The sequence below is a fragment of the Triturus cristatus genome, chromosome 4_2 (genome assembly GCF_964204655.1).
Source record: "Triturus cristatus chromosome 4_2, aTriCri1.1, whole genome shotgun sequence".
Classification (NCBI taxonomy): Eukaryota; Metazoa; Chordata; class Amphibia; order Caudata; family Salamandridae; genus Triturus; species Triturus cristatus.
In genome coordinates, this window is record NC_140586.1 from 649,755,851 (window position 1) to 649,777,977 (window position 22,127).

Below are 22,127 nucleotides of genomic sequence, written 5' to 3' on the forward strand. Positions count from 1 at the left end.
ATCAGTAGGTGGCGCCGTGCTGCTCCGCATCCGCCGCTGGCATCATAAGAAACGAGACGACGTCACGGAGACCACCCAGGTGCCACCCAGCGCGCCGACGTCCGTTCTTTCTTTTTCCGCGCCAGCAAGCGCAGATCCGGTTAGAGCACATACCTTAGTAACTTTTTGACTACCCTTTTTGAGACTTTTGTCTCCTGTACCCCTTGGTGCACGTAGGGATGCCTGGATTTAAATCTTGTGGGGCCTGCTGTCGCAATATGTCGGTGGCAGACCCCCACGATGTCTGCCTCTACTGCCTGGAGACCAACCACGACTTCCGGTCCTGTCGGCCCATGGCCCCGAAGGCCTTGAGGGAGCGGCGCCGGAAGTTGCTAGGGGTCTGGCACTCATCCCAGCACCGTTACAGGTCCAGGGACTGTTCCCGGGATTGCTCGCGTGGCCGCAGTCATCGCTCCACGGGCTCCAAGTCTTCGCCCTCGGAATCGGGTAAGCGACGACATAAAAAGAAGTCGAAGAAGCGAGTTCACTCTCCGACGTCCCCCCCCCGTCTGTCTTCGGATGCGGACGAGGGGGACAGGGGTTCTGCCCCTGCGGCTCCTCTGTAGCCTAGGAGTCCCGCGGCCTACCCGCCTTACCCGGGTCCGTCAGCGACTCCCGAACAGGTGCAAGAGTTTCTTGATACCATGATGGACCACCTTTTTAGGCCTTGGGATCCCGCAGGCGCGCCTTCGGGCCCCACGGTCCCATGTCCAGATCCTGTTGGGCCGCTGGTGGATCCAGCATCGGTGCCACAGGGTCCTGCGCCGTTGGCTCCGGCCCCAGCGCCACACTCGGCTCTGCCCCCGGCACCGCAGTGGGTGCCATTCGTCCCGCCCTTGCCCAGTGTCCAGGACCATTTTGTTCCGGCCTGGGATCTGCATTGGAACACGGCGCCGGCTCGGCCCCAGCCAGCGCCATTCCCGGCGCCGTTTCCGACACCATTTGTTCCTTCTCCGGCCCCAGCTCTGCCGCCGCAGTCTGTTCCCCATGTGACCTGGGTGGAGGACGACTGGGAGGGGTCTGAGAACCCTCTTGCCCGTCAGTGTGACTCCGAGCAGGACTGGGTGGATGACCTGGAGGATGCCGGCGACCTCGACTCTGACCCAGGGTTTGCCTATCCCCCGCCTACTATGGAGGAGGGCGCCTCCTACACGATGGTGCTCCATCATGCAGCTGCGGTCCTCAACCTTAATCTCCCTACGGTGGCCCTCAAAACTAATCTCCTCACTGAGGTGCTCCAAACGGCATCCACTTCGTCGGAGCCCCTGCTCCCCTTTAACGACACCCTCACTAACGTCTTGTTGGGCACTTGGTCGCGGCCAGGCACAGGGGCCCCTGTGGATAAGAATGTCGCCAGGAGTCACCGCCTGGTGACCCCACTTTTCTGACCACTCATCCTACGCCTAAGAGCCTGGTTATCCAGGCCTCGACGTCCCAGAGTGCCTTTCCCACGGCTCCGCCGGATAAGGACTCTGAGAAGCTGGAACAGTTTGATAAGCGGTTGTTTTCTTCGGCCAGCGCATGGCTGCGGTCAGTGAACACCGCCTGCTTATTGGGCCGCTATTCCCATGCAGTGTGGGATACAGTGGCACAGGTGTTGCCTCAGTGTCCTGAGGAGACCCACACTGAGCTGTACCAAGCTATTGCCGAGGGTAAGGATGCGGCTAAGTTCGTCATTCGGTTTGGTTTGGACACCACTGACTCCCTGGGTAGGGCGATTTCTACGACTGTGGCGCTTCGTCGTCACGCCTGGTTGAGATCTACTGGGTTCTCGCATGATTTTCAGAGCTCACTCATGGACATGTCCTTTGATGGCACTTGCTTGTTTGGTGATAAGGCCGACAGTGCCCTGGAGCCTTTCAATGACTCGCGGGCCATGGCACAAAAAGCCCGACCACTCCTGGGTTTCGTTCCTTTCGTGGTCACGGCAGAGGCGCCCAGGGACTTTCTTTCAGCAAGGCTGTGCAGAACCATCCTCAGCGCAGATGCGGACGCGGCTTCCGCAGGGGCGGGTCTGGTCTCTACCCTTTCAGTCCTCCCCTCCAGCCATGCCACCTCGGTGCGACCGCATGTCGGGGGATCACTTGGTAGGCCTCCAGGAGGAAGTCGCGGCCCTCTTGGCCAAGGGGGCAGAGTCCGTTCCAGGGCCGGAAGTAGGGAGTGGTTGTTATTCCCACTACTCTCCGGTCCCTAAGAAGGACAAAGGGGGTCTGCGTCCCATCTTGGATCTCCGGGACGTCAATCGCTTCCTCCGGAAGGAGAAGTTAAAAATGCTGACTCTGGCTCAGGTCCTGGCTGCCCTCGACCCTGGAGACTGGATGGTAGCGTTGGACTTGCAGGACGCATATTTTCACATCCCCGTCCTGCCGGCCCACTGGCGTTACCTGCGGTTCACGGTAGGCCAGGAGCATTTTCAGTTTGCCGTGCTCCCCTTCGGCCTCAGGTGTTCACGAAAGTGATGGTGGTGGTCGCAGCTCATCTGCGCTGGGCAGGGGTGTCAGTCTTCCCCTACCTCGATGACTGGTTGTTGAAGGCGGGCTCGCCCCAGACAGTCGTCACCCACCTTCAGACTACGGCCGACCTCCTGCATTTGCTGGGGTTCTCCATCTGAGTCCCTCTCAGAAGCTCCCCTTTATCGGAGCGGTTCAGGATTTGATGCTGTTTCGGGTTTATTCTCCCGAGCAGCGAGTCCGGGATATTCAGGCTATGATTTCTATCTTTCAGCCTCTGTCCCGGGTTTCAGTCAGGATGACCCTCCGGCTCCTGGGCCTGATGGCCCCCTGCATCCTGCTAGTGCAACATGCCAGATGGCATATGCGGGCTCTGCAGTGGGACCTGATGTTCCAGTGGGCGCAGCATCAGGGCAACCTGTCCGGATCTCGGAGGGCACTGCACAACAATTGCAGTGGTGGCTCACAAATCGCGATTGGGTCAGTGGCAGATCCCTCTCCCTTCTCCAACCGGAGCACACAGTGGTGACGGATGCGTCCCTCCTGGAATGAGGAGGCCACTTGGGAGAGGCGGAGATCAGAGGACTCTGGTCTCCGGCGGAGTCCCGGCTCCATATCAACCTTTTGGAGCTTCTGGCGATCCGACTTGCACTGAAAGCATTCCTTCCCTCTGTCCGGGGAAGTGTGGTGCAGGTGTTCACGGACAACACCACTGCCATGTGGTATTGCAACAAACAGGGTGGGGTGGGGTCCTGGACCCTATTTCAGGAGGCTCTGCGCCTCTGGACATGGCTGGAACATCAAGGCACACCGCCAAAGCTAACCTCCACAGAGGAATGAAGGCCGTAGCCGACTGGATGAAGGACAGCAGACTGAAGCTGAACTCAGAAAAGACAGAGGTCCTCATTCTCGGACCCACCCCATCAGCCTGGGACGACTCTTGGTGGCCCACGTCACTAGGCACAGCCCCGGAACCCACGGACCATGCACGCAACCTGGGGGTCATCCTCGACTCCACTCTCTCCATGACCAGGCAAGTCAACGCCGTCTCCGCGTCCTGCTTCAACACCCTCCGTATGCTCCGCAGGATCTTCAAATGGATCCCCCTCGACATGAGAAAAACAGTTACCCAGGCCCTCATCACCAACAGACTCGACTACGGGAACGCCCTCTGCTCAGGAACTACAAACAAGCTCCTGAGACGACTCCAACGCATCCAGAACACCTCGGCCCAACTCATCCTCGACGTCCCCCGCCGCAGCCACATCACACTCCACCTGAGAGGCCTGCACTGGCTCCCCGTCAACAAAAGGATCACCTTCAAGCTCCTGATCCACGCACACACAGCACTGCACAACACCGGACCCACCTACCTCAACAACCAACTCAGCTTCCACACCCCCACCCGAAGCCTCCGCACAGCCAACCTCGCCATCGCCACAGTCCCTCGCATCCGAAAAACCACAGCCGGCGGCAGATCCTTCTCCTACCTCGCCGCCAAGACCTGGAACACTCTCCCCACCATCCTACGACAGACCCAGGACCTGCTGGCCTTCAGAAGACTTAAAGACCTGGCTCTTTGACCAGTAGCACCCCCCCCCTCCCCAGCGCCTTGAGACCCTCTCGGGTATGTAGCGCGCTTTACAAATGCAGTGATTGATTCATTGATTGGTGGTTCAACACCTGGCAGGTTCTCTGAACGCCAGGGCGGACGAACTCAGCCGCCGGTGCTTGATGGATCACGAATGGCATCTGAACTCTGACGTGGCGCAAGGTCTCTTTCAACAGTGGGGAGAGCCTTGGTTAGATCTATTCGCCACCGAAGAGAACGCGCAATGTCATCAGTTCTGCGTGTTGGAATTTCCAAGGTGGCACTTGCTCAGCGATGCTTTTCGTCGCAAGTGGAGTTGTGGTCTGTTGTACGCCTTTCCGCCTATACCACTTCTGCCCAGAGTGCTGATGCAGATTCGGTGCGACCGGGCCCAAGTCATCCTTGTGGCTCCGGATTGGGCACGAAGATACTGGTATCCCGAGCTACTCAGCATGGCGATCGATCCCCCGATCCGACTGCCTCTTCGGGAGGATCTTCTGTCGCAGCAGCAGGGGACGGTCCTCCACCCGAACCTGTCCAGCCTCCACCTCCATGCGTGGAGATTGAGCAGCGACAGTTTACAGCTTTCGATCTTCCTCCCGAAGTCTGTGATGTCATTCTGGCAGCCAGGCGTCCATCCACTAAGACGGTGTATGCCTGCCGGTGGAACAAATTTGTGGCATGGTGCACAGCTAAGGCTGTGGATCCCCTTTCTGCCCCTCTTTCCGAATTCTTCTGTTCCTTCTTTCTTTGGCCCAGCAGGGTTCTACTCTGGGCACTATCAAAGGTTATCTTTCGGCCATCTCCGCCTTTTTACGGCTTCCAGATCAGCCTTCTCTCTTTAAGTCCCCGGTTGTTAACCATTACCTCAAAGGTATTACGCACACGTTTCCTCCCGTGCCGTTCATAATGCCTCAATGGGTCTTGAACCTTGTCTTGACATATCTGATGTACTCTCCTTTTGAGCCCCTTCATACCTGTCCTTTGCGTCTTCTCACTCTCAAGACGGCTTTCCTGGTAGCCATCACCTCTGCCAGAAGAGTGAGTGAGCTCTAATTCTCTTTCTTCGAAACCTCCTTTCCTTTCTGTTCATCCGGACAAGGTGATTTTAAGGACCCGTCCTTCTTTTTTGCCAAAGGTTGTCACGCCCTTCCACATCGGGAAGACACTCACCTTGCCCACCTTCTTTCCGCATCCTTCAAAAGAGGAAGAGAGGCTCCACCCTCTGGACACAAAACGTGCGCTCTCGTTCTATCTGAAGCACACACAGCACTTCCGGGTGGAAGACCAGCTCTTTGTTGGCTACTTGGGCGCCAAAAGAGGTCGGGCTGTGCACAAACGGACCATCTCTCGGTGGGCCGTTCTCTGCATCAAGGCCTGTTACTCGTTGGCTAAGAAGGAGCCTCCTGTGGGGATGCGTGCCCATTCTACCAGGGCGAAGGCAGCCACTACTGCCTTGGGATGCGGCGTCCCCTTGCAGGATATTTGTCAGGCAGCTACCTCGCTGCACATGTTCACCAAGCATTACTAGAAGACAAACGAGATACGGTGTTCCTGGGTGGCAAGTTGGCCACCTGGTGAGTACTAGAGTGGTGGGGAGGTGGGAAATACCTCCTTTCTGAACTAGGACCCTCACACACCCAGCAAGGTAGGTGTCATGCTTCATCATATGGGTCTGCTCCTCGTCGAGCCGGCGCTGCAATGCTCGACGGGCACCCATAAAGGTGCTGATGCTGATGCAGCGGAGCGGGTAGGTGAGCCGGACTGCTCTGAGCGGGAGCAGCGACACTACGTTGAGTGTCCATATACTCCGCTGCGGTCTGATGAAGCCACACTTGAATCCTTAAGAGGTTGGCTGCTTTTCTCCAGGGGAACATCCTACCGAGAGAAGAAGTGGTATGCAGAGCCACACCACACACTGTAGATTTCATTTAGTCACTAGGTCCTGAGAAATCGCCAACTGATCTATTAGAGACATTTTATAGGCGAGAAACATGTTGACCACTAAGGGGTAGAGCGTAATTTTTGTCAGATTAAAACAAAATAGTCGCCCTCCTTCTTTTTACTTTTTAATCAGGTTGTGACCTCTCCAGAATAAAAATAATGATAGAAGATTCCCTTACCTGTTTTAACCCACACACCACATCTACATCTTACCAGGCCCCTCACACCCACGGCACCTATACGGCAAGGAACAAAAGATCTCCGATAAAGAGCCCCTTTATGGGTGCCCGTCGAGCATTGCAGCGCCGGCTCGATGAGGAGCAGACCCATATGATGAAGCATGACACCTAGCTTGCTGGGTGTGTGAGGGTCCTAGTTCCGAAAGGAGGTATTTCCCACCTCCCCACCACTCTGAGTACTCACCAGGTGGCCAACTTGCCACCCAGGAACACTGTACCTCTTTTGTCTTCTAGTTCTACCCAGGGCAAGTACGGTGGACCTTTATCAAGCCCTCATTGTCCCCCTTGTTGTTTACTAACCACCAAGCATTACTGCCTTGACAGTCAGGTCCGGAGAGACGGCTGTGAGAAGTTGGCCTGATGTATGATGTCACTAGTTCTAGTGTACACCTTATATCAGTCCAAATACCCTTATGGTGATTGGTTGTAAAGTCAACCTTATAGACCAGCTATCCTAGTGGTAGCATGGACAAGAGCAGTCTTAGGCTAAACTCTGAATGGCATGTGAAGCCAGCTGTGATACCATATATAATCTCTTGAATACCAAATGAAAGGACACCACAACAGATATATATATAAAATAAAGTGTATTTATTCTAGTCAAACCCTCAGCACTCTTTATGAGATTAGAGGTAAGTACAACACAGTCTTATTTAAGCATACATTAAGTCACACAGGTAAGTAATACAGTTAGGCCCTAGGGGCCACGCAAACCATATACTAAGTAAGTGGTATAAGGACCACTGTCACGGAAATAGAATAGGCCTAGGCCTAGGGAATCGCTGGGGCTACACTACACTAGCGTTAGTTAGGAAGTGGGAGGCCCACGGGATTCGTGTGCAGAGTGGAAACACTCACGCGTAATGCGTAAAAGTCAATAGCAATAGTACAGTTTAGAAAACGGTAGATTTAGGACACTTCCGGAGTAGCTAGGAAGTTGAGACTTGAAAACTAGACACTAGGATAGTCACTATCCTGATGAGCACCGGAGTACCCAAGTTACCTAGCCCACAGGCTGCGGGTGCATAGGGGTGAAGATGCGTCGTTTTCGTCGTCGACTCCTATGGATGCCTGAAGAAAGATGCTGACAGGCAGTCAGTGAAGAGTGTCCGGTGGATCCCAAGGCTGGGATCAAGAAGAGAAGAAACCTGCAAGCAGAAGGGACAGAGTCAAGGTCACTAGCCAGTGACCACGTGGAACCAGGAAGGAACCAGGCGATGTTGTGAAGATTGCAGGTGAAGGTGAAGCTTGTCGCTGCAGCCAGGAGGACCAGGAAGCGTCGAGGACGACCAGGACCAGGAGGCGAGCTGTCCCACGAAGGCTCTTGCTGTCGGCGGCGTCGAAGTTGGACTAGGACTCACCAAGCCTTGGCAAGCGGAACCCACGAAGAACGAAGGACTTGCTTCTGGTGCAGACCAGGAAGGTCTGGGGGGCTTCTTCTTTGCAGAGAAGCGGGAGCCAGTCTGGAGGAGCCAAACCAGCGCAGAAGATTTCAGGGTGCGTCGTCACAGAGGCCACTAGCCAGCGGGCAAGCAACCGGACAGACGCGGCAAGCAGGAAAATGCTGAAGGGCCCCACGCAGGACTCGTGGAGTGTGGGGGGCTGATCTTCGGTGCAGATGGTGCTTGGGGTTGGGGCTTCTCAATCCCCAGTGCACAACTTCGAGGGTACCTCAGAAGCTGCGCTGTAAGTTACTAGCCACTTTTTCCAGGTAGCCGGTCCCACGTCGCTCGTCGCCTCCACGGATCTCAGCTCTGCTGCAGATGTGGATGAGGGTCGGAGAAGTCTGGAAGTCAAGGCTCTGGTCGGGCTCTGCAGTCGGTTCCTCGTAGAACGGTCGCAAAGCAAAGGGTAGTCTCTTGATGGTGCCTGTTTGCACAGGGTAGCCACTCCTTGGCTACAAGGGAGATTCTTCAGTCTTCTTCTTTCGTCGAATGTCGAAGGTCCAGAGTTTCTGTTCAGTTTTGCAGGTTCAGGATAATCTAAAGTCTTGAGGCCCAACTCCCACTCTTATACTAATCTGGGGGGCTGGGATACCTGCTAGGTCACGCCTTATGGGTGGGACCTGGGAGGGGGTGGTTACACCCACTTCCCTTTGTCCAGTTTCGCGCCAGAGCTGGGGCTGGAGTGCCCCAGCGCCGGTTTGAACTGGACTATGCAAGGAACACCTTGTGTGCCCCAGGCATGTCTCATTCCTTTCAGCCCACCCTGCCCCAATACACTAAAGGCTGTCTGGGGAGGTGCTAGCACCTCCCCAAGCAGGAAACCTATTGTCCAGGCCTCCCTGGCTGGGATCACTCCCAGCTGCAGGAGGTCAGACTTGTGTCGTGGCAGCAGCATCCATTTTGTGATGCTGAGGCTTTGGTCAGAGGCTAACAGTTGAAGTATGATTTTAACATGTCTTTCCCTCTAGAAGGGGGGAATAATATTGTCATGTCCAGAAATGGCATGGGGGTATTATTCCACAGTGTTAGACACCTTACACGACATGTTTCGATAAAGCCAAACCATAGTTACCATAACCGTCTAAGATTATAAGGCACTTTAAGAGTATATGGTAGGCTATATCATAGAACAGCTATAAGGACAAGGTTCCGAAAGCTGCAGACAGGCTCAGCTCATGCTAGAGCACCATCTCACATGTTACCAAGCACTCTGCCTCCAGGATTGTCAAGGCCTGCCATAGGAGTGACTGATAGGTACACATGTGTCTATATGTAAGTTAGGTATAGGAATACTACACCTAAGCAAGGGGTGATTACACGACCTTGCCCCAGCTGAGTGATCAGCCAGTTGTGTCAAAATGGAAGGCCAGGCCAGGGGTGGCATAATACATGCTGCAGCCCCTGGTAGGCCTAGGGTACACCTATGCCCTGGGTACCTAGGGTACACTGTACAGGGGCCAATAAGGTGATCCTATCCAAATGGGTTATGCACCTAAAGTACATAGTATTAATTTAGAGAGAGAACAGCAGGGCTGTGGGTCTGATTAGCAGGCCCACAGCCACATCTAAGTCGAAAACCAGTAAAGCAAAAGCAAAAAGTGGGGGTGAACATAGAAAGCAGACCCTACTCTCCTACAACGGCTTCTTTGGCCGTTCGGTTCTCCGTGACTTTCTGGTGTAATCTATTCGCAGACCCACCACCAGGGTTGGTATTGCTGGGGTATCTGTTCTAAGGTAAGGAATCTATCAATAACGTGTCTCTTTCAGATGCACAAGTTACTACTTGTGTAACGATATATCTGTAAGAGACATTAGTTAGTGATAGATTCCTTACCGCCCCACCCATCCTCCCCGTCCTGCGAACTGAGTCCTAGGGTTAAGGTCATCCCCTTCAGGGCCCTAGTTTCATGGTACCAGTGGTCAGTTTCTTACATGGCTCTGCGTTCCTGGCGCGGTAAGTCGTGTACAGAACTGACGCCGGCGCGCATGGGTGGCACCTGGGTGGTCTCCGTGACGTTGTCTCGGCCGGCGCTTACGATACCAGCGGCGGATGCGGAGCCGCACAGCGCCACCTACTGACACGCAGGGGTACTGCAAGCAAAACTTTCCGGATCCAGTCTGACGCCTGGGGATATTCTAAGGTAAGGAATCTATCACTAACTAATGTCTCTTACAGATACTAACTTGTGCTATAGGAGCTGTTAGGTATACAGTTCCATTCCAGACCTTTCATCTGTCACAATGGGTCCAGAACATTTGAGCTATGATACCAATGGTTCAGCCTCAGTCCTGTAACTTTGGGAGAGGTGCTCTGAGGCTTCTTGGCTGCTGGCTTCATTCATACTGCTCTGCTTATACACATTCGCCAAATTTCATATGCAGGCTCTGCAGAGGGGATCTGAGGTCTCAGAGGGCCAAACACCAGGGAACGCTGTCAAATGTTATTCAGGTTTCAAAAAAGACTTTAAAAGATATGCAGTGGGTGATTTGTCTCACGTAGATCCCACAATGCTTTCTTAACCACTGTGCCCTGAAAACCTCAACCTTTGGCTAAAAGCTGAATTTTTCCTCACATTGCTGTGAGGGAAAGTTCTGGAATCTGTAGGAAGACACGAATGTCATACCAACTTGCATTCTCCCCATAAAAGTAGCACCTCGCATGTGTGGGTGGGCCTAAGTCCTGTGACAGGAAAGGGTCCAAAAGCAACATGGATAGATGACATTTTTTCCACCCATCAGCCAACACTTTTCTGCAAAATTGGTGGCTGCAGAATATGGGCCCTAGCTCTGTTGGCACACAGGAAAACCTCCACATTTCTGAAAAGTAAACACCTGGGGGAGTCCAGTATTTTTTTTTTAACCAGACACCCTCCCAAACCTTATACTTTGGTTACAAACATTTTCCTCACATTTCTCTAACGTAAACGCCTTGCAAACCTCAGACTTTGCCTAAAATCACACATTTATATGCTGTAAACTTCCAGAATCTTCAGAGCTCCACAAAATTCCTACTACCAAGCTTTCTTCTACTTGTTCCGATACAAGCGCTAACTCACTTGTGTGGCTTGGCCTAGTGCCTGTGACGGGAATGGATCAAGCCATGGTTAATGGGGTTCCCCCGCTAGGACTCCCATTGGCCCAGCTTTGATCTGTTGCAATGAATGGTTTAGTAAAACTTGTGAATTATAAACCAGAACGAAATCACTGACAAGGCTGGCTTTAACGTTTTTAACATTCATTGTTCAAAATATCAATTTGAGCTTTTGCCATTTACATTTGAGGAGATAAATAGAGGGGCCCATTTCAGTGTCCGTTTTTAATTACTATTGTGTCTGAGGCCTAGAGGGACCCGTCCGCTTAAAGTCCTGCCTATAAAGCAAATAGTCCTCATCGTTCAGATTGAGGCCTCGTTTGAGTGTCTCAGAAGAATCCCTGTTATTTTCCTTTGCCCTGGAATTACCTTTTATGGGAGTGATGGGGGGGGGGGGGGGGGAGGTATTTTGGGGAATAGCATGCAGAATTTGTTTCCGCTGCGATATTCCCATGTTTTCCCTCAACCTGTCACATGGAGGTATCAGCAGTCATAACGTCTGTGTAAAAAAAAACTTTTAATCTAACGGCCCTGTTAACTCCCTTTACTGGCATTTATTAGTCGGATGTAGTTGTATATAATTGTTCTGTTTGTCACAAAAAGTAAATCTATACCAACATTTTTGTTTCTTTTCAGGGGCATTTTGGAAAAGTTGAGCTGTGCAGGTATGATCCTGAAGGAGACAATACAGGGGAGCTGGTTGCTGTGAAATCCCTGAAACCTGAGAGTGGTGGTAATCACATCGCCGACCTGAAGAAAGAAATTGAGATCCTGCGGAACCTGTACCATGAAAACATTGTAAAATACAAAGGCGTTTGCACCGAAGATGGTATATTTTCAGTTATCTACAACTAAATCAACTATATATCTCATTGTAATTATGAAATTTAAGCTACTGTGTGAAAGATCTTTTTAGGAGAGAATATCATCATCTGGTTGGGCAATCATGTGCTTTAAAGTTGTATACTGTAGGCACGGTACCTTAAATATTATACTCGACGGTAGCTTTTAACTATGTGTTTGCCTCTTGTACTACAGTTCTTCCATTCCATTTTAGGTGTGCCCTAGAAGCAGTTGTAGTGTCTAGCCAGCTTCATGCTTTCCAACAAACTCTTAATTAGCCCTCTTATTCAATTGGTCGGCTCGGGTATTATTAGCATGTTGCTTTTGCCCACCACTGCATACTGCATGGGTCGGTGGGTCAGACCACTTCATCCAAGTCCGTCTTACACAGTGAGTGACACATTATTACTGATGACGCACACATCTTACTGGAAAAGGAGTCCACTTTAGTGCCAGGGCTAGTTTGTCTGGGCTACAACTTTATTTTTTATATTTTTCCCATTTTATGATTATTTTTTATATGTTTCCCTTTTTTATTTTTTAAACGGCGCATTTTGCAGGTTTGCCATGACCAGACCTATGTGCTTTGCAGGGTTTGTTCATTTTGTAAATTGTACAGAAACTGAATGACATTACAATAATTGAACTTGAGGAGGCCCAATTCATATTCTTGGATATCCGTTCCTTCCAGTCAAGTGGAAACACTGAGGCAGCAGGAAACAAGACTGGAAATAGTATGCATCTTTAAGATCTTAGAAGACCACCGAATCAAGTTCACTCTGACTTTATGCATATTGCACTGCAGATTCCTAATGGCTTTTAAATGTCGTTCATTTCTCCAGTTTCTTATCTCCTAGTTACTTAAAAGCAAACTTCAGTTTGTATTTTAACTGGAAAGTTTTTCTGTGGAATTCTTCATTTTGACGCATCTTTATGACTGTAGCAATATTCACTAAACGCTTCATCTCTTTTAGGAGGCAGTGGGATTAAGCTGATCATGGAATTTCTTCCTTCTGGAAGCCTTAAGGAATATCTCCCACGGCACAAGTTGAGAATAAACTTGAAGCAACAGCTAAAATACGCTGTTCAGATTTCAAAGGTAAGTCTGTTGCAAATCGAAATTGCCTTCATGTGTTAATAATGACATGCAAATACGGTCACGTACATCCTTCGACGCTTGCATCTTAAATAAATTTAACTTAAGCTTCACCCACTCTCTCATTTTCATTGCGAAGGACTGCTGGTTTCATCTATGGCTGTACATCTTAATAGCACTTGTTAAAATCTTACGTGCTGATTATTTTTTGATTCAGCAAAGCTCTATGTGATCATGTTATTGGTGGGTTAGATCATCCTCATGATTTTTTGGTCCGTTTAGTTATTGGGTTGGCTATTTTATATGTATATTAGATTTGTTTGTTCCGACAGTGGCTTTCGCCTCCTGAGGACTCATTGTTTGATCTTCACTCCTCATAGTCTTCAATATATTCAACTATATTTCCTGGCTATACTTGGGTTAGTTGGGATTACTTTGGAACACGCAGGAACACAGAGAGACGCTAGGAGCGCGAGCGTTCGCTTACATGAATTGCAGTCACTGAAGAAGTGTTTGGGTCCACCATAGCTGCTGCGGTGCTGCTGTGGTACATCGCGGTGTGGTTGCCGCCGCTGCGGCTTAGGAGATCTCGGAAATGGACAGGGAGGTACAGAGAGGCTTCCTGGAGGCTACTGGGGGTAGGCAGAAAAGTAAAGAGCGGTGGTGGCGGCTGCGCTGGTGGCAGCGGCAACAAGGGCTTCTGGTTGCCGATTGTTGAAGAAAAGGGCAGGTATTTTAAGTTGTATATAGCCTTTGTACAAGCCTTTACAGGTCTTAATGGACTTCTGCTCTTAGCAGCCGCATTTACAGCCTCATTTATACTTATTTACACCCCACCTTACGCGACGAGCGCGGTAGCTGTAGCTGCCTGCTGCAAAGTGTGTGCCCCACCCCCTGTGCGGAAGTTGCCCTGCTAGAGCGGGGTAGAGCTTGTGGGTGGGGTTTGGTGTGCCCGCTCTAGCCCGGAAGTTTGGGAATACTATACAATAATCATCGAGGACGAAGTCATATGGACAGCTTTTAAAGGGACCCCAATATTCATCAGCTATTATATGGCAGCTGGTAAAGGAGGTCAAAAGTGACCAGAGCAAGCACTTACTGCAAGTGGTTGGCAGTCTCTTTTCGATTGATAATGAGGGCTTTGCGGGTGGAGAGGCGGAGCAGACGGCAGATGGCTTTCATCAGCTGCTAGGTTTATAAACCCCTGGTAGGGGATTCCATAGTTGGACTGGCGAGAAAGAACCGGACTATAACCAAGGTACACTAAAGAACTAGTTTAATTTTAACATTGGGAGGAAGATACTCCCGCAGCCTAATATGAAAATAATTGCACCGGAATTGGAGAAATTGCCTCAAAGGGAAGGGGAGGCCCAGCATGTGCCCTGTAATGGCACAGAGGGATGGTTGACCCACTCTACAAAAGGGTCAATTAGGAATTATTTCCAGGATACCAGCGTGCCTTTGGATTTGTCATCAGTCAGTGGTGCCCTGGTCCCAGTTTGGACATGTTCAGGCCCCTCTTCATCCTTGGAGTCTAACTTGCACAGCACCAGTTATAATATACCTTTGGCAGCAGGCACTAATAACCAGTGTTTTTAATTATATCCGAAGATGATAGACAAAATTGTAATAGAAGACAATTTAAGTTTAAAGCAAGTGGAGCAGAACACTTTGAACCCTGCTACGCCCTCCAGCCTAATTCACAATGGGGATAAAACGGCTCAAGTACTCACCTCACTGTCCCTGGCTTATAAGATCGGTGACAACAAACCTAGTACTCAACTGGCCGAATATACAGATAATAAAATCTTAGTAGTTGCTCAAGTGCTGCAAAGCAAGGAATCGGGGAGTTATCAAGTCTCACCTTCATCCACATAATTGAAAGCCCCTTAAGGAACTAATTTATTGGTAAATACAGCCACAAACTCCCCACCCTTTATCTCAGCAATGGTTGGAAGTGCCATAGCTCAAGAGCAAGGAAATCTTTTGGATCCGTTTTTAGCTTGCATGGAAGCGCAAATAGAAGATACGCTCAGCCACACGCCGATGATGGGACGGAGGGCATGTAATTAGTCCCCCATTCCAGATCTGGATTCTGAAAAGATCTCTATGTTGGGGGACATAAGTGCCAGGCAGGACACAATGGCCAGGGCGCTTCTACTTCAGTCATTTACAACACATATGGCAGAAATAGGGAGCAAACTAATACAACTGGATTTTAAGTTAAGTGCACTGGAATTAGATAAACCTTGCCCATGTCCCCCTATTATTAATAAGCTAAGTGCTCTTCCAAAAGTATTGAGTGCATTGAGAATTTCAAGATGTATATATCTTAACTGAAAACAAGTTTAATGCCAGAGGAGCAGGCCTGTGTAACGAAGGGGAGTCAGGCCGGCCCCGTACTACTACAACTCCCAGGGACCCTGGGCCACGACGCGACCAGAACACGCGCCAGGAGGTGCTTAAAGCTCCGCCCAGTGCTGAGCTCCGTGCTTCCTCTGTTCCCTTTGGGTGCCTACCTGCAGCTGCTTTGTGCCACCTTTCCCTCGCTGCCTGCTGTTCCCGTGGCCGGGCTTGGGCGGACTTGGCTCCGCCTCCATTACTAGTAACGAGGGACCGACCGGGCTTGGCTCTGCCTGCCCCGTACTACTACAACTCCCAGGGACCCTGGGCCACGACGTGACCAGAACTCGCGCCAGGAGGCGCTTGAAGCTCCACCCAGTGCTGAGCTCCGTGCTTCCTCTGTTCCCTTTGGGTGCCTACCTGCAGCTGCTTTGTGCCACCTTTCCCTCGCTGCCTGCTGTTCCCGTGGCCGGGCTTGGGCGGACTTGGCTCCGCCTCCATTACTAGTAACGAGGGACCGACCGGGCTTGGCTCTGCCGGCCCCGTACTACTACAACTCCCAGGGACTCTGGGCCACGACGCCACCAGAACACGCGCCAGGAGGCGCTTAAAGCTCCGCCCAGTGCTGAGCTCCGTGCTTCCTCTGTTCCCTTTGGGTGCCTACCTGCAGCTGCTTTGTGCCACATTTCCCTCGCTGCCTGCTGTTCCCGTGGCTGGGCTTGGCCGGACTTGGCTCCGCCTCCATTACTAGTAACGAGGGACCGGCCAGGCTTGGCTCTGCCGGCCCCGTACTACTACAACTCCCAGGGACCCTGGGCCACGACGCGACCAGAACACGCGCCAGGAGGCGCTTAAAGCTCCGCCCAGTCCCTCGCCCCGCGAGGAAGCGCGCGGGACGCGCCGGGCTAAGCCCGGGCAAAGGGCGGGCTGTCTGTGGCCGTCAGGGGTTGACTGGGGCCGGGACAGGCCGCCCCCGTGACATCTAGACCCGAGGGCGCTGTGTGTATCGTCTGGAGATCACATAAGACATGGGTAAGAGAAAACACTTGGAGGGCGAATCCGAACTGAGCAACATAGCACCTGGGAAGAGCAAGCTGAGGAAGACGAAAGCTAAGAAAAAACGCTTGCATGTAGGTGGAAACTGTGTAATGGACCGTATTGACAACATAATTGAAGAGTGTGGGGAGCTGCTTAACACCCCTTCTACCTCTGTAGCAGGCGGGAGGCTACTAGAGGTTCGGTTGTTGTTCCGGACATGTTTCTCATCAAAAAAAGTGGTGAGGATCAGAGTGCAGGGGTGCCTGGTAAAGAGTCTGCCTCTAGGGCTACAGCCATTATTTCTGACAAGGAGCATGTCTCTCTCTCCCCAAATGTGACCTTACCTGTGGTTAATCAAATGGCAAATAGTGTCTGTAACAATAGATTTTCTATTTTGGGAGAAATTGATACTGATACATGTAATCCTTCATTGCCTCTTTTAGTTCCTCCAGCCCTAACTCCAGATGTGATTGCAACAGAGGGTGGTTGTATTATAAATTCTACTGATGGAACTCCTGCTTTAGAGACAAGTGCTAGTGATGTGAAATCCCTACTGGTGGTGGTGAAAAACCTTTGTTCTTTGATAGTCTATGCAAAGCAAAATCGAAATCTTAACCGTTACTGTTAAAAAGCTTGAAGAAACTAACTTGGGCTTTAGTGCTTATCCTGTCAACAAGGTACCCGTGCAAGGTGGGGGTCTGAATAAAGTTTTACCAATAGTGGCAGACAGGTATAGCGAGTTTTCTAATGTTAGTAAGAATAACACACCCCAAGAGCAAAACTCATCAAGTAATCAGTCTAGATTCTCAAAACTGGCGAGGGCTGATCAATTTCTTGATTGCACCCCGAGAAATGTAGAACGTGATAATAGAGCACCCGTGGACAACTACTTGGCCAAAAAGAATCATGGAGGCCCACCTTCTGTTAACGTGAGACCTGGAACTTATCCTGGGGGTAGGACTTACCAAGGAGATTTAAAACATGAACCAAATATTTATACGCCTCACCCACACAAAATATATATGGTGAATGTCCCTAGGTTGCACTCTGGGTCCGATTACGAAACCAGTGAATCCTTGTCTAACAAAGTAATACACTGGATTAGACATGTGAGGGGCTGTCGTTCGGTGATCAGAGCTGACATTGCTGGAGTTAGAAGGTTTTCACGGTGTGGAAGTGAGCTGGATTATATAGAGGTGGGTTTTATTGATGCTAATATTGCAGGGAATTTAATTAATCTTGAGTTTAGAAGCTGCTCCCCGGATTGTTCTGCAATACAAATGAGGTCTATTCCCTTTCGGTTATCATGGGCAGACGCTCTTTACAGTCAGCCTATGGGTGACTCATGCTTAGAACGAAATGATTGACTGACTAATAAAAGTGCTGTAGATGACTTCATAGTTTGCCCTTTGGTGACTGGTAAAACCTTAAATATTGTTTCTGAGCAAGGTACCATTGATAGCTCCGAATCTCAAGGTTTTTCTATGGAATTGGTGAGTACACCCCAATTGAGTAGTATCTCGGAGGTTCAACAGGAAGGAAGTGTAATTCATTCAGAGCATGGGATGCTTTTATCTTTGAATATTGCAGGTTTAAATTAAAAAACTAATGACCCTGATTGGGCATCGTTTATCAATCTTTATGATGTTTGTTTATTCCAGGAGACTTGGCTCCTAGAGGCTCACTACTTCCCTGGGTCCTTGAATTTTAATGTTCTTGCAGAAAAGGGTAAAAAAGGGCGACCTTCAGGCGGTCTTACTATTTGGATTAAGCAGGTCTTTGGCACTACTGTCAAGGAGTTTCCTACTTTACATCCGGATATTCAGTTTCTCAATGTCAAGTTTAAAAATGGGAAATCACTAGACATTTATAATGTTTATGCTAGAAGCACTGGTGGTAAGAAGTCCGATACCATAGTTTGTCTGGATGAACTTATGCTTCTCTATTCTCAGCACTCCCATGTAATCATTGGAGGAGATTTCAACACTACCTTTGAACCTTTATTTGGTGCCGACTGGAGTGTTTCGGATGAGGAGGATAGTCTATGGGGTATCCCAAAATTAGACCTTGAGCCTGTCAATCGTTGGTCCGAAGTGGCAATTCAGATTAATGCCCTCTGTTTGAACAAGGGGCTTCGAGCAACCAATGGCAGGTCTGAGCAAGATAAAGTAGGGTCCAATACTTTTAAGAGTGGCTTACGTGCCAGTAGAATCGATTATATTTTGTTATCCCTTGATTTGTGGGTTGATCTGAGAGGTATGATGATTATCGATAGATTAGAGAGTGACCACAATCCTGTTTCTTTGTCACTCTTGTCCTGGGCGTACCCTATTGCCTGCTACGACTTGTCTGTTCAGACTCAACAAGATCTAGTCATTGCAAATGATATGCGCCATGTTAGATGGGCGAAAGTAGTCCAAAGTAAAGAAAATCTCAATCTTATTTCAAGTAGCCTAAGTTTTGCTACAGAGGAATTAGCGGCTGAGTATAAAAAGAGTGGCCTAGATTTATCCCGTACCCCTGGAATAACGATCCATGAATCTTTTTTCCTAGAACTTAGAGAAATTTTTGTGAGGCCATGTAAATCAAACATTGAACAAGCATGATTCTTCCTCACGCTGGTACTCCCCAGAGTGTAGAGAAGCGCGCTTGAATTTGGGTATTGCCCTCAAAAGTGGCGTAAGTTCCTGTGTCCGCTCTGCAAGGTATGCTTATAAGCAAGTAATATTAAAATCCAAACGAGCATGGGATGACCAAAGATGGCAGGAACTCAGGGAAGCAGGTGCCCAACATGATTCTAGACTCTTTTGGGCAGTTCTCAAGTGGGGGAGTGGGAGTAATCCTGATAAACCCCAAAACATTTCGAGTCCCTTTATGCCATAGGAGAGGGTCAGAGCACTACCCCTGAGTTTCAACCTGTGTTTTATCAGGATGAAGCTTTACTCTGGGTGATGTTGATAATGCCCTAAAATTTGTGGTTCCAGGTAGGGCGCCTGGTATGGATGGAGTTCCAGCCGATATTTTTCTGAGTAATAGTGAATCCTGGTGAAAGTATATACTAGTATTAGCTAATCTGATTGCTAGAGGTGCCCCGATACCCACTTCCTGGAAAGGCGCTGAAATTATTCCGGTTTTTAAGAAGGGGAGTAAGTCCCTCCCTGGTAATTATCGACCAATCAGTTTGATTGATACCACACAAAAAATTCTGGGTAGGTTGATTTTGATCAAAGTGTTGGACTGGGCCTCTGAACATTTAATTCTTTCCCATTTGCAAGCTGGATTCAGAGCTCGAATAAGCACCATCGATCAGGTGTTGCATTTTGCTATGCTCTATTGGAAGACCGTACTCCTAGGTGGGGGCAGCCTGTATGCTGCCTTTATTGATCTAAGGGCAGCGTTTGATCTTGTCCCCCGGGCATCTTTATGGGCTGTCCTAGACAAAATGGGTATGCCACCTTTATTACTTTCTCTAATTGTTAGACTCCACGTGGACAACTTTGCACAGATTAGGTGGGGTTGTGTAGGACAAGTGACCACCCAGTTCCCTATACAGAAGGGGGTTAGGCAAGGCTGTGTTCTTGCGCCAACTTTATTTTCTATGTACATCAATGATGTGGCCAAATTGCTAATTGACGCAAGCGTAGATGCCCCTACATTGGCAGGTGCCAAAATTCCAATTTTAATGTTTGCCGATGATTGTCTGATTATAGCTAAAACCCCGAGCGGCCTCCAGAAATCTTTAGGTATTTTTGAGGACTTTTGTTCAGCTCGTGGGCTAGAAATAAATGTTTTAAAATCTAAATTGATGTCTTTTAATCAGTCTAAATCTTTCAAGGGTAAAATATTCATGAATAACCTGCCACTTGATCAAGTACAAGATTTTATCTACTTAGGTATTTGTATCCAACATGATTTGGGCTGGAAGAAGCAGGTAGATTTGGCAACCCTCAAACATTATCAACTCTCTGGTGCGCTGAGTAAAGAACATACCAAATCTCTGACAAAACCAATCGACCCGGCAGTCTGTGTGTATGATGGAAAAGTGGTTGGTGCAGCGCTCTATGGAGTTGAGCTATGGGGGTTTGAGAACCTACATAAAATGTCTACCTCAGAAAATAGATTTTTACGTAATCTTACTAGATTACCCCAGAGTACTCCCCTGTGCCCTTTGTTTTATGATTTAGGAATGAGACCAATAGCATTAATTGCCTCGCTTCGCCCTGTTTTATACTGACGACGATTATGGGTTACCCCGGATCTTGGGCTTTTTGCCCGTGGCCTTATGGACATAATTAAGATCGATACCTTTCACAAAGTCAAGTGGCTCCATAGGATATATGAGATGCTCAAAGAGTTGGGTCTAAAAGATCTGTGGGAGGACCCAGTAAATGCCAGGTTCCCGCCAAAACAAGTATTGAAGGCTTTATATTGGGAAATGGTGGCTATTCGAGTTTATAGAAGTACAGCCCCTCTCTCACTAACAGGTGTATTTCTCGATTTTAAGGACACGATTTCCCAGGCCTCTTTCTGGGATGATATTACCAATTCTTTGGATAGGAAGCTTTACTTCCAATTTAGAGTTGGTAGTCTTCCAGTTAGAGAGTTTACATCTAGATGGTCCTCGAGAAACATACTAAATTGCCCGGGTTGTATGGCAACTACTGAATCAATTAACCATCTCTTGTTTCAATGTCCATCATATGTAATCCCGCGACGGGTTTGGATAAAACCAATGTGTCGACAGCTGGGCACTAGGAATGCTAAGGTAGCAGTTAGAATTTTACGCTCTACTGAAATTCCATGTATTTATATATCTGTTGCTAAATTCCTTGGGAGGGCCTGGGTGATTAGGAGTAAATTGTTGGCTGGGCAGATTGTCTAAACCCTTGAATTATGAATTAAATTGTAAACCTATTTATTTTTGTAAACTATTTTAATGTGTTTTTTCTTGCTGTATCTATATCCAATCTTTGTATGCTTTTATGACAATCGTCGAATAAAGCTAATTTGACTGACTGATTAAGTTTCCAATTAAATACAGTGGGGCGTGGCAGCCGACCGAAATGGCTGCGCTGCAGTGAAGCTCCACCAGGCTGGCTGGAATCCTACCACATTCGCTCTCCCATTTGATCTAAAATCGCGCCCCAACTGCCCCGCATATGGCACTGACCTGCAGCGACATTCAGAATGTCCAGGCGACATCGCAGCGGCAGGATTAGCCAAGATGGAGCATTGCGTTGAAGGCTGCGCACTGCCGCCATGATGCAAATGCGGAATGCACTCTGCTGATGACCCGAAGGTCTTCTCCCGCTGCACCCACAGCTGCTCCTGGGGCTACAGGGCGCTCGCAGTGCCAACAGATCCTTGAGGCTAGTGGGTCCTGATAGCTGTCCCCCCCCCCTCAGAGCCATATACGTTGCGCCTCCAGAAGCCCCCTGGCCACAGGGGCCGCGGGCGAGCTTGTGGGACAGCCACCCGGCTGTGCAGGACAATTCCGGGGGGGGGGGGGGGGGGGGGCCTGTCGGTGACCTACCCTCTCGCAGGTGCGTTGTCATAATTGCAGTTGTGCCCCGCTGAGAGTGCTGGGACGTCCGGCTGCCGCGGAGGTGAGGTAGAGATTGACTAGTGGTACCTCACCTGCAAACTGCCTCATGGGTGCGGGATTGCCCGCATTTGGAGATTCTACAACCGGGAACGTTACCTCGGCTTGCTGCGCAGTATGGCTGTGAGACGGTGATGCTGTTTCCAGCGCCATACTGGTGACACGTGGCCTGACTGGTGTGAGGTAGGAGCTGTGTGTAGGAGCGCCCGGAGGCTCAGTGACAACTGTCTAGCCCCTTGTCCTGAAACGCATACGACAGGGAGTGACTGCTTGGCAACCTACTGGACCGTTGCCTGAGGGATGGGTCGAAGGGACCCGAAACAAAAGCGGTTGTAATTCCCCCAAATCTGCTAAACAATCCACGGTTCCTGATGGAGACATGGCGGCGGGTTGATCGGAGTCTGCT

The 22,127-nt window shown here is 49.7% G+C and overlaps 1 protein-coding gene across 5 annotated transcripts in view; it reads left to right on the forward strand.

Moving 5' to 3' along the window:
• Positions 1-22,127, forward strand: part of JAK1 (Janus kinase 1) — a 647,675-nt gene that overhangs the window by 513,618 nt on the left and 111,930 nt on the right. For all 5 annotated transcript variants that reach the window (XM_085602371.1, XM_085602373.1, XM_085602374.1 and 2 more), the window contains 2 exons: positions 11,436-11,628; positions 12,617-12,741. In XM_085602371.1, the coding sequence (XP_085458497.1) occupies positions 11,436-11,628; positions 12,617-12,741 (318 nt within the window). The remainder of the gene's footprint in view (positions 1-11,435; positions 11,629-12,616; positions 12,742-22,127) is intronic.